Source organism: Balaenoptera acutorostrata, chromosome 2 (assembly GCF_949987535.1).
Source record: "Balaenoptera acutorostrata chromosome 2, mBalAcu1.1, whole genome shotgun sequence".
Lineage (NCBI taxonomy): Eukaryota > Metazoa > Chordata > Mammalia > Artiodactyla > Balaenopteridae > Balaenoptera > Balaenoptera acutorostrata.
In genome coordinates, this window is record NC_080065.1 from 120,438,721 (window position 1) to 120,455,959 (window position 17,239).

Sequence of the window (17,239 nt, forward strand, 5' to 3'; positions counted from 1 at the left end):
ATATTGCTGAGATTTATGTCAAAGAGTGTTCTGCCTATGTTTTCCTCTAAGAGTTTTATAGTATCCAGCCTTACATTTAGGTCTTTAACCCATTTTGAGTTTATTTTTGTGTATGATGTTAGAGAGTATTTTTAATTTCATTCTTAAAAATATGGAATGCTTCACAAATTTGTGTGTCATTCTTGTGCAGGGGCCATGCTAATCTTCTCTGTATCATTCCAATTTTAGTATATGTGCTGCTGAAGTGAGTACACATATGTTTTTTGATTAATTGAAAAATATTAGTTGAAATGAATGTGAGCCACAGGAAGGTTGAGATAGCATCTGTTTTGTGCCACTGCTTTTACTTCTAGTACTTAGAACAATGTCTGACATAGAGCAGGTGCTCAGAAACTATTTGTTGAATACATTAAAAAGGGCAACATCATAAAATTTTTAAAATGACTTACACCTAATATAAGACCACTGTGTAATCTCTTCCATTTCTGTTGTTTTTGCAGATAATTTTATATACTCAATTTCACCATGATCATTTTTCTTTAACAGTATTGTTCTTGTATCAGAATCTTATTTGTTAAGCCCCACTTTCCTCTCCTAATATAAAAAAAAAGTATCAATTTTACAAAGTCTTCCTTTTCCAACTTCACTCACTAACAGCTTTAGAGATAAAATGGTAATTTGTTTTGCTCTGTTTTCCTTCCTTGTTCTTTGTATATTTACTGAACTAAATTAACTATCATATTATTTACTTTTTAGTCCAGTTCTCAATTTTATACTCATTATTAAGGCCAACACTTATTATTTCATAATTAATCTATGGATTAACTTGTCTTTAAACTCTCTGTGTACTTGATTCATCGTCTTTTCAACAGTAAAAGTAAGTTCACAGGTATTTTAAGATTAGACTTCCGTTTCTAATAATTTTATCACTTTAACATTAACTTTACTTTCTCAAACAGTACCTATTACACAATCTTATATACAGGATGATATGTATTAAGTGATTTATAGAATCATTATTAATGTCTTTCAGGTAGTCTTTCTAAAAGGAAGCACAGTAAATTATTTTTTAATTATTTTAAAACTTTCTAGGGAATTCCCTGGTGGTCCAGTGGTTACAACTCGGCGCTTTCACTGCCGTGGGCCCAGATTCAATCCCTGGTTGGGGAACTAAGATCCTGCAAGTCGTGGGGTGTGCTCAAAAAGAACACCAAAAACCAAAAAACAAAAACCTTTGTATAAGTGTATGAATACATGCCCTGTTTTTTGGAATAATTCTATGGTCTTTATATTAGAAATAGTTCAGGTTGTTAGGACTAGAAAAATAACTGGTTAATAAGTTGAGAGCTACCAGCAAAGTATAAGACTATAATCTGTCCATTGAATAATGATTAAAATAGTACAGTTCTAAAATTTGAAAGAAATTTAGGTTATGTAACAAGCTAATGGTGACTATTTATAACCTAAGCAATATGTTGTTGAATATCATATCATAATCCCTGAGACGATAACTTTTTAATTCCTCTAGCTGGACAATGGTATACTAACTGATAAGAAGATATGAGTATTATTTCAAGATCTAAATATACTCCCTAGAGTTGGGTCACTTATTATTTACTATACTATTTTAAGAACAGGTGAAATGACCTGATCATAATTTATCCACCAAAAAAACAAACAAAACCTTTTGGTTAGGGCCTATGAATTGGTATCACTTGATCAAGTAATATATTGTATGGGAGAATATACTTACTGGGATGTAACGTTGGGACATGTTGTCCAAGTCTATCATCTTTTAGCATGTGTAGCAATGTTGTTTTTCCTGCATTATCCAATCCAAGAAATACCAATTTACCAGTTTTCTTATATAATCCTGCAGAATAAGAGCTATGATTAGTCAAAGTGATATCTGACACAGACTACACAAATAAAATGACTTTAAATAAAAGTATAATATAATATTCACAATTTAGTTATTTAGATACTTTTCCTAATTACCCCAGATTTTTGATAAACACTTATTAACCTTTTGAACTTTTAAGATTTTATAAATTGGCCTGAAAAAGCTTGGATATCTAACCTATTTTTAGTTTTGAAGAGCTATTTTAAATCTATTATGATTTGGGAAGTCAAATCATTATAAAACTAAACTTTGCCCCGATCAATAAATGTGTGTGTGACCTAAACTTATCTTGCAATGCCAAAATGCCAATTCCCTTGACAATTTATCTTAAATCCTCTTTTATTTTATTTTAGTTTATCCCTTGATAAATATGTGTCCTCTACTAGAGAAACACTCATAAAATACTTGACATCATGTATTTATAAAGCTAGACCAAAAGAAAAAGAGTATTTTTCCACAGATAAAAATAAATTAACCATTTTTGACAATAAAACTTATGGTGAGTTTTTTTCAGTAAAAAAGTTTAGTTCACTGTCAAATTTCCCTGAGAATAAGGTTAAACTATTCACATGATTGCATAACACTAAGCAACAACAAAAATATCCAAGCACATAATTTTAAATATATCAATCAAGCATTGACAGATAAAGTGATAAACAGATAAAGACAGCATTGACCAATTTATAGTAGACTGGCATTTACTGCAAAATTCCATATTGAGCTATATATATATGTGTGTGTGTGTGTATGTGTGTGTATTTTAAAGACTTTTCTTAGAGCACTTTTAGGTTTACAACAAAACTGAAAGGAAGGTACAGAGATTTCCCATATACCTCTGTCCCCACACATACATATCCTCCCCCAAGAGGACAAAAGTTTAATGACACATATTCAACAGTATACAGAGTATATTCACCACCCTAAAAAGTCCTCTGTGCTCTGCCTATACATCCCATCCCACCCAAGGCCCAGCAACCACTGATCTTTTTATTGTCTCCATATTTTTGCCTCTTCTAGAATGTCATGTAGTTGGAATCACTCAGTATGTAGCCTTTTCAGATTGGTTTCTTTCACTCAGTAATATGCATTTTAGTTTCTTCCATGTATTTTCATGGCTTGATAGTCCGTTTCTTTTTAGTGCTGAATAATATTCCATTGTCTGGCTATACCATAGTTTATCCGTTCACCCACTAGAGGACATCTTGGTTGCTTCCAAGTTTTGGCAGTTATGACTAAAGCTGCTACAAACACCTGTGTGCAGGTTTTCGGGTGGACGTAGGTTTTCAGGTGGACGTAAGTTTTCAACTCATTTGGGTAAATACCAAGGAGCACAATTGCTGGATTGAATGGTAAGAGTATGTTTAGTTTTATAAGAAACCAACAAACTGTCTTCCGAAGTAGCTGTACCATTTTGCATTCCCACCAGCAATGAATGAGAGTTTCTGTTGTTTCAGAGCCTCACCAGCATTTGGTGTTGTCAGCATCTGGATTTGGGGCATTCTAATAGGTGTGTAGTGGTACTGAACTTCATTTTTCATGTCTTTAATTGTCTAACACCCATGGAATTACATGAGGACAGGGAATGCAGCAGCAGCTCAAAAAATACTTAATCAATAAATGAAATTTTTAAGACATTAGGCAATTACAGATTCAGGCCATCCATCTTCTAATAAGTTCATGCCAAAATTACATCTAGTTCTTTACCCACATTTAAGTTTAAGAAGTAAATTATTTAAGTCTTAATCTTTTGATCACATATTGACCAACAATTCCAATCCTAAAGAGAAGACTGTTTTCCATATTTACTTGAGCTGGGATATTACATCTCTCCTTTAATTATAAATCTGACTAATAATCTCCTTAAACATTTCTATTTCTTAAAAGGTTTCTACATAGACTGTTTCTAACCAATGCACTCAATCTTACCACTCTTTTTTTTTTCTTAATATTTAATTTTATTTATTTTTGGCTGCGTTGGGTCTTTGTTGCTGTGCATGGGCTTTCTCTATTTGCGGTGAGTGGGGGCTACTCTTCGTTGCGGTGCACGGGCTTCTCATTGCAGTGGCTTCTCTTGTTGGGAGCACTGGCTCTAGGCATGCGGGCTTCAGTAGTTGTGGCTCGTGGGCTCTAGAGCGCAGGCTCAGTAGTTGTGGCACACGGGCTTAGTTGCTCCACGGCACGTGAGATCCTCCCGGACCAGGGATCAAACCTATGTCCCCTGTATTGGCAGGCAGATTCCTATCCACTGCACCACCAGGGAAGTCCCTACCACCCTAACTTTTAAATAGTAAAAGTGTACAGGATAATATACTAAAAGGGAACAACTAGAGCATTTAATCTTTAAACTGAGTTGGACTAAATTCTTATTTTGTGGTAGGCACTGTTAAGCACCTGCATACATTATTTCACTTAATCCTCAACTCTGTGAAGTAGCATTATTATTCTCTTTTTTACAGAGGGGAAATGAAGACTCAGAGTTAACTTGCTCAAATGCTGAAGTCAGATCTGAGATTTGAGCCTATGTCTGATGCCAAAGCTTTGGTTCATTTTCATTTCTCTATACTGCTTCCTAAAGTTAGCACTATTAACCTTCTTGTTCCTGATTGTGATGCAATCTATTTTGCCTTTTCAACATAATTCAGCATAGATTCATTGTTCTATAAACTGAGATATAGATTCCAACATGTTATAACCCAAAGCCCCAGCAAAATAAAGTTTAAAAGTCTCTATTTCTGACCCAGTTCTTGCAAATATGTGACAAAATATTTCAGTCTGATAAAAAGATTTAAGAATTCTCTTGGAGGTAGTATAGAGAGATCTGACATTTGACCTGTAGTAGAGCAACAGTATAAAATAATGTGAGGAATTATATTTTTAAAAAGAAAAAAAGAACACTCTGGGTTTTAAAAAATTTGCAATTAAGGTTCAACTAAGAAATAAAAATACAGTGACAAAATTTGATCTTACATTTTTATCCTTTTAATATATAGTAGTCAAACAAAATTTATATTTCCCAATCAAAATTTATTTCCTCAGTCAAGATTATGTTTGTGGAGAAAGAAATATTTATATAGGAGATATCATTCCATAAGTATGGTTGTGGCCAGTTTAGAACTATGTTGACCACTCTGTAATTACATGAAATGCTTCTCTTTCTGCCAGTTTACAAGATGATGGTTAAAAGGAGACTAAACTTTGGACAAAATTTGAAAATAGGAGACTAGAAATATTTTCATTAATTTTTACAGTAATAAAATTGTGTATATCCCAACATAAAAGTTAATCAAAAGCCTGTTTCAGGGAAAAAAAAAAAAAGCCTGTTTCACCGAAAAATGTGACAAGTCAAGGGTGTCAATAAAAGAATGGGAAGCAAAGATTTTTCCTATCTTTAAAATCTATAAAGAGAGGAAAATCACTAGTCAGAATTGCTGGGTAAACAAGACTCATTTAGTAGGTTATAAAATGCCATTTATAATATATGAGGTACTTTATGGAACATGCATTTTTATAATAATAATAAAAAAAGAAACAATGCATTGGATTCCTGTGAGGATTACATGAGGTAAAGCATGTAAAGCTCTTGTGCAAACTGGCTAATAAATGGTAGCTATTCCTGTTAACAATATGCTTATCAACAACCTTAAAAGATAGGAATTATTATTATTTTACAGATAAGGAAATTAAGGCTAAAGTGGAGAAAACAGTTTGTCTAAGATTACTTTGGAACAGGTAGAATGAGTAGTTGAACATGTTTGTATGATTCCAGAGCCCACATTTGTAACTACTGGGTTACATACAAAGGGGCTCTGGGCAAATAAAAGATACTTTTTTTTTTTTTTTTTAAATTTTATTTATTTATTTATTTATTTGTGGCTGTGTTGGGTCTTCGTTTCTGTGTGAGGGCTTTCTCTAGTTGCGGCAAGTGGGGGCCACTCTTCATCGCGGTGCGCGGGCCTCTCACTATCGTGGCCTCTCCCGTTGCGGAGCACAGGCTCCAGACGCGCAGGCTCAGCAATTGTGGCTCACGGGCTTAGTCGCTCCGCGGCATGTGGGATCCTCCCAGACCAGGGCTCGAACCCGTGTCCCCTGCATTGGCAGGCAGATTCTCAACCACTGCGCCACCAGGGAAGCCCATAAAAGATACTTTTATATAAGTAGGATTAAATGGGATAACAAAAGAGAACAAAGGGCCAACATTACCTAAAAACTGTAGCACACTGCTGAAACCACTGTAAATCCAGTCAAATATGAAGGACATAGCCAAATCTTATAGGGTCTGGAAAAAAAAGTGTTTTGAATTTAGTAGTCAACATTAAACACCAACATTAAACATCAACTGTGAGTAAATAATCCTACAACCTTACTACAAGGAATTAAACACTCTTTTCCATGCCAGTCTAACCTGATCTATACTGATGAATAAAAAACAAAATATCATTAAAATACCAAGTAGAGACCATTCTTTGCCCCTCAAAGTAGCAAACATGAAAAAATTATAACAGTCAAGACTAGAAAAAATGTGGTAAAAGAAGCATTATTAGTGGCAGTATAAATTGGTACAAATCTTTTTCAAAACCAATTTGACAATAATGTATCTGTTGATACCATTTGACCCAAGAATTCTACTTTTAGAAATTGTCCTAAATATGGAAAAGCTTATGTATAAAGATGTTTATCAAAGTGTTCCATAAGAAAATTTTTAGAAATAATCTATGTTCAATAGTAAATTAAATATAGTATCTATGGCATATGAAATATTTACCAAAACCTCGGAGTGGGGGACAGGAGAGAAGGGAGAAAAGAGGAGAAGAAAGGAAATTGATCATGAAATAAGTTTCCGAGTCTGATTTTACCTATGTGGAGTAAAAACCCTTTTTCTTTTTCTTTTGTTCTTTTGTAGCAGTTGGTACCAGATAGTAAATTTCTGGGTTTGTTATCTTTCTGCATTTTTCAAATTTTAATCATGTTACTAAATGTAAAAAAAAAAAAAAAAAAAAGATTAAATCACAGTAGAAAATACAGAGCATAGTTCAATTCATCATTTACTTGACATGTACTTGATAAACTAATATAGCTAATATGGAAAATAAGAGAAAAAAAGCCTCTTTAGAAAAAAAAATCACTTATACAAAAATATGCTTTCAGATCAACAAAGTTCATTTTCTAGAGCTGAACAAAAAAACCCAGGCCCAAAACTTGGGCCAAGTCCAAAAAGTTTGAAGGGTTGTGCTATGTTTGATATTCTTCAGACTAAGTATGACACACAACACTGCTTTCTATAACTGCCTCTCCCTCCAGTGGGCTGCCAAGCTGGACACAGATGGGCCCACCAAACTCAATATTCCTAGAGGGTAAGATGTTGAGAGCTCATCACCTTGAGAGTCAGAAACAGAGAAAAGAGACAGCCTACCTCCAGTCTGTACAAGGCCTAGCAGTGTTTACTAGGAAATCCCCTGGATCCTGGCAATAGATTCTCCCCTCTTCTATTAACTTCTTACTTGAATTAGCATAAGCAGAATTTTGTTCTTGCAATCAGTTGATTCCTGATTAAGACAGAGTGGCTGGCAAACTATGAATAGTTTCATTTGTCAGTATCACAAGAATGAGAACTACAACAGCAACATAAATATATAAGAATCTATTATCTTAGAAGTTCTCATTTTACTCAAGTTGAAAATTATACCTCCTTCTACTATTATCATTTTAGGCCATGCAGAAATTGAAACTTAAAGTCAGAGAAAATATATACAGGTGGCTTGTCTTTTCTGAAGATTGTGAGGTATATGCTTTTCAAAGGGAATCATAATAATTTTCACTGTAGAGAATCAAATAAAGTAGTGGTGCGTTGAGGTATTTTATTTAATTTAAAATACATTTACCTAGTTCATATTACATCCAAAGTCCTGAGCTAGACATCATGGCGAATACAAATATTGATGACAAACATGGCTCTTTCTCTCAAAAAGATTATAGAGTGATAAATTAGCTACACAAATGCAATTAAACTGAAAAATGTTAAAACTGAATAGGATATTATCTAAAATGGTCACAACTCACCCTATAGAGTTTCAAGACTTATTCAAACACAAGGGGAAAAAAATGCCCATACTGTAAATCCTAAGCTACTAGGGGAGTAATGATCATAAGAGCATAAAAACAAAATAATAAAAATAAATAACAGAGATATGAGGTATTTATGTGCATACCAACAGAAAGAGGTATGGTATGCTTACAAATACACTTTATATTTTGTATGAAAAAAGAAAACCAGTCCTGCTTGTCTCTACATCCGAAGTCCTATTTCCATAGGTCTATGGTGACACCAGGGTACAGCTACCTGTAAGGAAAGGTTTCTTAGATGGTGTTTAGCCTGAATGGGTACAGCAAAAAGTTGGGAATTGTTAGATAATATGACTGGGGTTAGGGGACTGCAAACTGAGAGTAAAAAATCAACGGGTGCTAATTAGTGATGCAGAAGCCAGATTGATAAGCAAATCTGAGACTATATTTAGACATTAGGTCTTCATGCCTGCTACTTTTAATATATGGACATAAGAAATGATGCTGAATCCGCCTTTTAATTTAATAAAACAAAGCAAAACAAACAAACAAAAAATATCAGCTACCATTTATTGAACCCCTACAAGCATTATGGTCTAGAGGTTAAGAGCAGGAGCTCTGGTGCTAGGGCTTTACTATCTACTTTAGGTAAGTTACTTCACTTTCCTCATCTGTAAAATGGGGATAACAATATTACCTGAGATGGTTATTATGAAGATTAATTACTACATGCAAAGCATTTAGTATTTCGCATGGAGGAAGCATTTAATTTTAGCTGCTGTTATTATTATTTCTTCTACTACATGGCCCACAGTACTAGACACTTTACAGATATCACCACTAAATACCCCAACAACCTTTCAGAGTACATATATTATTGTTCGCATTTTACAGAAGGAGCTGAGGTTACAGTAAGTAAAACTCAACTATTAGTGATAGGCACAACTAAGTTTCAAACATGAGTCGAACTTCCACGTCCATCCCCTTTCCCTTACATTGCATTGGCTCTCTAAAGCTTTATAACAATAGTTTTAAAGGTTTAAATTTACTTAAGTCATTACATACCATTTTTTAATAACTCCAGCTCATGACTCTGACATGCAATTCCTTCCTCTCCCACACATCCCACACCCAGTCATTTCTTAGTTCTATCAATTTCTGCACTGAAGTCTCAAGCCTTCTTTGATTCTCACAGGAGCCACCTAGTCAAGAGCCTTATTGTCACTTTCCAAAACTACCATCTTAACATCAAAATGTGTTTCTACCCATCTGTACATGCCCTCCAGAGTAGCTTCCCCAAAATGTCATCTTGGACTTGTTGCATAGTCAGGGTGACTATAACTCCCAGTTTGCTGGGGACAGTCTCAGCAAAGTTATTTCAGTGTAATTTTTAACAGTGCTTCCTCTCACTCTCAAAAGGGTCCTGATTTAGGTTAAATTTTATGGCCACTCTATGCTTGTGGATGCAGAGCCACTGGAGGTTTGTGAGCTGAGAAATGATACAATCAAACTCCTAGGCCAGTATTCCACATTCCACTCTTAGCTACCTTTCCAAGTTTGATACATATTACTTCCCTACTTGTAGCTTTCCCCAGGCCAAAGTAAACTGCCTGCCATTCACCACTGGTGACCTGGACTTTACTATCTTAAAACCTCTGCTCATTATCCTTCCCAGCATCAGAATATTCTCCCACTATCTCTGCCTAAAGTCTCCTTGCCTCCAGCACCAGCCAAATGCTATGAAAGAAATTCTCACTTGAGGGACAGATATAGGTGGAAGAACCAAAAGAACCCAGGAAGGGTAAAAGAACTAGAAGAGAGAGGCAAGGAAAGAAGTTAGCCACATTAAATGCTGAGATGTCACAGCTAGCTTTGGTGACAAGGAGACAACAGTTGACAGCATGAGTAGCCTGCAGTGGAGTGGTAGTACAGGAGAGCCTATGACTGGTACTTAAAGCACAGCAGAGCTGTGTGACCTTGAACAAGTTAAAATCTCTCAGGGTGTTTTAAGAGCAAATGAGATACAATGCACAAAGTAAGTATCAATATTTAAAACCTGGCTTCTGTCATTATTGAGAAGAGAATGGGACAGGAGGTTAACAGGTGGATGGAGGCAGTGAGGAAATTCTTCTTTCAAAAAGTTTGAAATGGGATGAGGGAAATGAGATTTTCTTCTTAAGGAAGGGTGAGGCTTGAGAATGTTGATAAATTTAAAGGAAGGAGCTAGTGGCAAGGAAGAGGTTAAAGATGAGAAAGAGAAGGAGTTAACCATAAGGGTCAAAGGCTCAAGAGGAGCCTGGGCAGAGAGCACACTCTTTCTCTAAGATGAGAAGGAAGGAACCCAGGAAAGATGAAGAAGGGGTGTAACTACTGAGCCCGCGAGCCACAACTACTGAAGCCTGCGTGCCTAGATCCCGTGCTCCACAACAAGAGAAGCCACCGCAATGAGAAGCCTGCACACCGCAACAAAGAGCAGCCCCCGCTCGCCTCAACTAGAGAAAGCCTGCACAGCAACGAAAACCCAACACAGCCAAAAATAAATTAAATTAAATTTAATTTAAAAAAAAAAGAATAGCTACTGTGGAGAAAAGATCAAGTTAAAAGATTGCTAAAAAGAGCCAGGGACTTCCCTGGTGGCGCAGTGGTTAAGAATCCGCCTGCCAATGCAGGAGACGCGGGTTCGAGCCCTGGTCTGGGAGGATCCCACATGCCGCAGAGCAACTAAGCCCGTGCGCCACAGCTACTGAGCCTGCGCTCTAGAGCCCATGAGCCACAACTACTGAGCCCACATGCCACAACTACTGAAGCCTGCATGCCTAGAACCCGTGCTCCGCAACAAGAGAAGCCACCGCAATGAGAAGCCTGCCTGCGCACCACAACGAAGAGTAGCCCGTAGCCCCCGCTCACTGCAACTAGAGAAAGCCCGCGCACAGCAACAAAGACCCAACGCAGCCAAAAATAAACAAATAAAAAATAAATTAATTAAAAAAAAAAAGCCAGTTGCTAGGGTTGAAAAACATTCACAGCAGTACCAACCTGTACTGATTTCTATACCCCCCCCCACCCCCCAAGCAATGCTCAGCTTTAGAGAACAAGGAGCGAATGGGGTTTAGGGACTTCCAGAACAGCAAATGAAAAAAAGACAGGGGAGCAGAAATTTGACAGTACTAGAGACAGAGACTGAAGTAATCTGATCAGAAGTTCAGGCTGAGTGGATAAGGTATAAACGCAGATAGCACATGGAATGGGGTGGGGATCAAAGGCAGGCTCCTCACAGAACAGAAATGGAAGAATAGGGGAAGAGTCTTTAGCTGAATAGCAGGTGTAGATGTAGTAAAAGGGTGCGAGAAGTGAAAGGTGGGTCAGAATTGTGCCTGAACAGTGGAGGAAAATGTGGGGTTCAGAATTCAAGAAAGGATTGGGTCTGGGTGGTGGCCAGCTCCAAGGCCTGGCTCTGGCATGGGCAGCTGAAGAGAAGTAGAGGTGAAGGATTCGGGAAGCTGGGCTATTCCACACTGACAGGCAGTGGAATCATCTAGAAGATTGGAGGGCAGGGTTTTAGAAAGCAAGACTGTGAATCAAGTGGCAAAATCCTTACTGAAGATGACTGTTGGTAGGTGAGAGCCACGAGGACTCAGGGAGGGTAGAGTGGGTAAGCCATGCAGGTAAATGGATTTTTTGCATAAGGATGGTACCAATTTACTTTTGTATAATTTGTCCCAAGATAACTACTCTAATAACATATATGGGGAAACTCTTCTTTAGAAATTAATGAGATATTTACATTTCTATAAAGTCATGGTTTCTGAGATCCTTAAACAGAAACTCCTTAAGCTAGGAGTCATTAGTCATTTTAAAGTAGAGGGAGTGAAGTAAGTCAGAAAGAGAAAAACAAATACCGTACGCTAACACATATACATGGAATCTAAAAAAAAATAAAAAGAAAAAGTTCTGATGAACCTAGGGGCAGGACAGGAATAAAGACGCCAACATAGAGAATGGACTTGAGGACGGTGCAGGGGGCGGAGTAAGCTGGGACAAAGTGAGAGAGTGGCATGGACATATATACGCTACCAAATGTAAAATAGATAGCTAGTGGGAAGCAGCTGCATAGCACAGGGAGATCAGCTTGGTGCTTTGTGTCCACCTAGAGGCGTGGGATAGGGAGGGTGGGAGGGAGACGCAAGAGGGAGAGGATATGGGGATATATGTATATGTACAGCTGATTCACTTTGTTATACAGCAGAGACTAACACACCATTGTAAAGCAATTATACTCCAATAAAGATGTTAAAAAAAAATAAAATAAAGTAGAGGTAAAAATGCCAACTAAGAATAAAAGTTACTTAGCCACAAACAGATACCTGAGCCCTGAGAACAGGTTACACAACACCATGAACACACTATTAAGACATGTGAAAAGCAAAGGTCAAGAACAAGGAAACATATACACGTCAGCAGATTTATTTATTGCATGAACAGCAAACAGGAAAAGTCGCTAAGCAGATTAGAAAAGTGATCTACTCAAGTAACATGAAAATCAGTGCAAAGGGTGTAATGGAACAGAAATTCTCAGATTACAAATAACTTCTGAAAGCCTTGCCCCATTAAACTCATAAGGACAATTCCATTTATATGAAATGTCCAGAATAGAACAGAATCTATTTAGAATAGATAGAATAGAATAGAATAGAATAGAATAGAATAGAATAGAATAGAATAGAATAGAATAGAATAGAATCTATTTAGAGTAAATAGGTTAGTGGTTGTCAGACTGGGGGGAAGGTGAAATGGGGAGTGGCTGCTAATAAGTACTGGGTTTCTTTTGCGGGTGATGAAAATGTTCTGAAGTTACTGGTTATGGTTGCACAACATAATGAACTAAAAAACACTGAATTGTACACTTATAAAGGTAAGAAGTGTATGTACAAGTACCCTTTATGGTATGTACTCTCTCTCTCAATAAAGTTATTATTAAAAAACAAAGAAAATTAAATGTTGAAAATTTACATGGACTTTTAATATTTATAGCTAATATAAGTAATTTAGCAAAATCATTTAGGTATGAACTTTTAAAAAATATACATAAGGAAAAAAAATACACATAAGATGACAAGATATAAATACTCCAAAAAGTAGTGCTGGTAGAAAATAAAAACTATTAATATTCTAAGGAGGTAAATCCTATTCAGAATAGAATTCTAGAATCAATACATTAATAACTTTGGGAAGCAAAGCATGGTAGAGCTGTGGTAAAATGGATGGAGTGCCTGTCCTAGAATTTAAAAAATCTAAACTGAATGCATCTTTTTTTTGTTTTTTTGTTTTTGGCCACGCCATGCAGCAAGGGGAACTTCCCCCACCAGGGATGAAACCTGTGCCGCCTGCAGTGGAAGCTCAGAGTCTTAACCACTGGACCACCAGGTAAGTCCTGAATGTGCATCTTTCGAAATACCATAATTTCATTCTGCGAAAGCCAATCTTTCTGAGTGCCAGTTTGCTTCTCCATATAAGGGAAATACCATCTGCCTCACAGAATGTTAAGAATGATTAACTATGATAATGTACATGAAAACACTTTGAATACTACCCCATATAAGGTGGTATTAATTCACTCAAACTAAATTAGTTAAAATTCAAAGCACAAAACTTTTAAATGCCAATTTTCAAGTTAACTTCAATATTAACAACTATTAATATGAAAAAGTATTTTTTCATAATGTTCTGATTTTACTTTAAATATTAATAGCACCATCACTGTCACCAGAAAAGGCATTAGAAGAGTTTCCTTCAAATCCAGGTAAGGAAATTTTACTAGGAGAGATTAATCACAATTTTCTACACAATTTTGTCAGGCTTATGATTAAAATATGTACAAATTCCATAAGATCAGTATACTATCTGTAAACTAATTTAGGAACTATACATACCTCTCTCTCAGATTCAAACAGTACTAGAAATACAAAGGCCAAACTCTGCTTGACCATGTTTTGTAGAATTTCAGCAAGGCCCTATGCCTTTCAGTCGTCTCTTGGTGTCCTAGAGGATTGGTTCCAGGCCCCTACACCCCATCCTCAAGTCCCTTATATAAAATGTCATAGTATTTACATATAATCCACGCACATCCTCTAGTATACTTTAAATGATCTCTCAATTACTTATAATATCTAATACAATGTAAATAATAAGCAAATAGTTGTAAATACAATGTAAATGCCATGTAAATAGTCGCCAGCACTTGGCAAATTCAAGTTTTGCTTTTTCAAACTTTCTGAAATTTTTTCCCCCAAATATTTTCCATCCGTGGTTGAATCCTTAGAGTGGAACCCGTGGATACGGAGGGCCAACTCTGCTAAAAGTATGGACAGTGACAACGTTGAATGTTTTAAGACAATGTTACTTTATAAATACTCACCCCTAAAATTGTTAAATTTTCTTTTTACAACCTTTATTGAAACAGTGATGCAAATAAAAAAAACTCTAGAAAACATTTTAGGATTGAATGTATAGCAATTATAATAATGGAACTAAAAACTAAACCTTTTAGTTCGTGTAATGAACAAAAAGTACATAATCAATTTTCCTTTAAGGGAAAGTGATGCTCGATTGAAATAAGGTTAAATCTATGACAAATATAAATAGGATTTTTTAAGAGGAAAGGAAAAAAACTCTATATTAAAAAAAGTTGTGCACCTGAGTACTGAACTTGCCTATAATGAATTAAGAAAAAAAAAAAAACTGACATAAGCAATGACAAGTTCAATCATTAAAATACTTTTAACTCAAATTGTTCTAAAAGCTATATACAAGGAAGAGAAACTTTTCAATACCATGATTTGAAAATTATTTGCTTAGTAATATTTTGCAGAAAAATAATTTGAGTTTCAGCCAAGTGTACTTAAAGAAGAGGGTGGAGAAATAATGAATCATTACTACAGAATTCTGATTTATAAGCTTCAAATGATGTGGCAGTGATTTTCATTTCTGATAGCCTACTCTTTGGTGTCAATTCTTGCTTGAAGTGCAAGGCAAAGGAGGGTTAAAATGTACCCTATTTAAACTGCTAATCTGCATAATTAATGACAATGCTTCTTTAATATTTCTAAAATGAAGGCAACACCTTCCTCTTCTGCAAACTCAGAAAACACCAATGAACTATCCTAAAGTTTTTAAAGTTCAAAATATTTTGGTGATGAACGCAAGCCCACTAAAACAACGTTTGATATACACATTGCTTTGAAATGTCAGCACCACTAATTATTGATAAAATGTAAACCTTCCTGTATTCCTCATGTGTAAAATAGAGATGATACTACTACTTCCTCACTGGATTGCTGTGTGCATAGCTAGCGCCTTACACATAGTAGAAAACAAATGTTCCTTTTCTTCTTTCATTTGTTTCATTTAGACTTACTCTAATTCGTATTCTAACACAACACTGAACACAGGACATTCTTCAGTGTGAGACACAGTGGTAGTATAGAACTTGATATATCAATAAAAACGTGCAACTAATATTAGGTTTAGTTTTTCAAATTAAAAGGATTTCTTCACCTCATTTTGCCCCATGTACCTAACACCTTAAATTCCTGACGAGTTTGGTTTTTTTGGTCAACAATGTCAGAGTTTTAGCTGTTGTCAAAATCAATTTCTATCTTGTTGGAAACTCTTGAAATAATCCCTAAATCATTGCAGTTTCCCCCCAACAGTGTATCTTTTTCCCAGTCAACTGGGACTTGGGCTATGGGAAGACGTTAACCACTAGTGGGAAAGGAAGTTCGATTTGTCCCCACACTAAGTGGGAGAGCTGAGAACAACACGCCGCGTCACAGCCTCTTGAGCTGTCAATGATCCCCGCCGCCTTCACCTTACTCGGTGAGGAAACCGAGGCCGAGGGGAAGGAAGGGCTTGCCTGCAGTTTAGAGTCATCTCGTTCATTCCTGAAATAACCCACCGTTTGACAGCAGCGGTGTCCTATCCGGATGACCGTCAGAGAGGCCCCGCGAAGCACGAAAGGAGCCCGTCCTCTTTCCCGCCGCCAGATTCCAGGGCAGAAAACAGGAGCCCCTTCCTCGCCCGGCTACAGGCAGGGGCATTGGGTGGGCCCAGGCCCGAAAGGCGCTCCTTCCCCGGGGCCCACAGCTGCCGCCCGCCGGTTCTCCGGGCAGGAGAGGCCGCCACTTACCTGCGATTGGAGAGAACACAAGTCCTTGCTTGGCGTCGGCCCTACTCACTCCGACACCGAACTGCAAACCGCGATGGCTGCCGCTGCCCTAGTCCGCGCTAGCTCCTTCCGGGCCGGTGGGTGCTTCTCTCCCGAAGGTTCGCAGGACAGCAGCGCCGCGCGCCTCCAGTTCCGCCTCCTGGCGGTTCCGCGGCCAGTCCTACCGCTGAATGCTCCCAGAGCTGGGGCCTGCTCCCCATACACGCCTGAAGGGGCTGCAGGGGCTGCGGGCCTAGGCAGGGAAGGTAACACCGGTTCTTAGCTTGGGGAGATTATACGTGACATGCTTTTCTGAAAAAATACATTTTCAAAGTGCACCTGTTTCTTGAGTTCAAGTAATTTACAAAATGTAACTATGAGCTTTAAACAAGACTGTCTTGACCCCGGCTGTTCTTTGCTCATGGATGTTACTTTTCTTAAATGTATTCAAATGGGAATACTTGGGTGCCTTGAATGAAAGTGTGATGATAGTGCTTCCAAGATTGCTCTTAAGCCTAGGATTCTAGGTGATGCGGACAGAACAAGGAGGTGTTTGGGGACTGAAGCAGAGTTATTTGATAGATTCCCAACAAAGCCTGTAACCGGCTCAGCTGGATCTCCCCGTCTTTCGTTCCAGCCTCAGGAAATGCCTTACTCCATTGGTCCTCCCTTCGCACTTGTTATTCTTTCTGCCAGAACTGCTTCCCCAGATCTCTCCTCTCCACCCAGGTAACTCCTATACACTCTTCAGGTCTCAGCACAGATAGCTCTCTCATCAAAGCCTCCCTCTCAGACTTGGTTAAGCCCTCTATTTCAGGTTTCCCCAGCAACTGTACAATTTACCTTATCATTGAAGTTATCTTGCTTATAATTTTACAGTTAATGTATGATTATTTATCTATAGCCTCCCCCAACAGGCATTCTAGAAACTTCCTTAGGTCAAGAACCATATCTGCCTTTCCCCTCTTAAACCGTTTTCAGTGCTTGGCATACAATAGGTGCTTAATACATATGAGCAAGTGATTCATTCATAATATGAAGGACTCCTAGCTACATTTTTGTTCTCAAGGGGT

General features: G+C 37.3%; 1 protein-coding gene and 1 non-coding gene across 4 annotated transcripts in view; both read right to left on the reverse strand.

The window, feature by feature from the left end:
• Nucleotides 1-16,293, reverse strand: part of SAR1B (secretion associated Ras related GTPase 1B) — a 32,459-nt gene extending 16,166 nt beyond the window's left edge. Inside the window, exons 1-4 of one of the 3 annotated variants that reach the window (XM_057540305.1) lie at nucleotides 16,149-16,283; nucleotides 6,757-6,872; nucleotides 6,104-6,179; nucleotides 1,754-1,873 (exon numbers count right to left, since the gene is read on the reverse strand). In XM_057540305.1, coding sequence (XP_057396288.1) covers nucleotides 1,754-1,873; nucleotides 6,104-6,161 — 178 coding nt within the window. In that variant the 5' untranslated portion in view covers nucleotides 6,162-6,179; nucleotides 6,757-6,872; nucleotides 16,149-16,283. Of the gene's footprint in view, nucleotides 1-1,753; nucleotides 1,874-6,103; nucleotides 6,180-6,756; nucleotides 6,873-16,148 lie in introns of all 3 variants that reach the window. The other 2 variants (XM_007172157.3, XM_007172159.3) reach the window with 2 other exon arrangements.
• Nucleotides 146-252, reverse strand: LOC114236473 (U6 spliceosomal RNA). Its single transcript, XR_003622422.1, has one exon. It is a non-coding gene; the product is annotated as a U6 spliceosomal RNA (small nuclear RNA).
• Nucleotides 16,294-17,239: the final 946 nt, after the last annotated feature.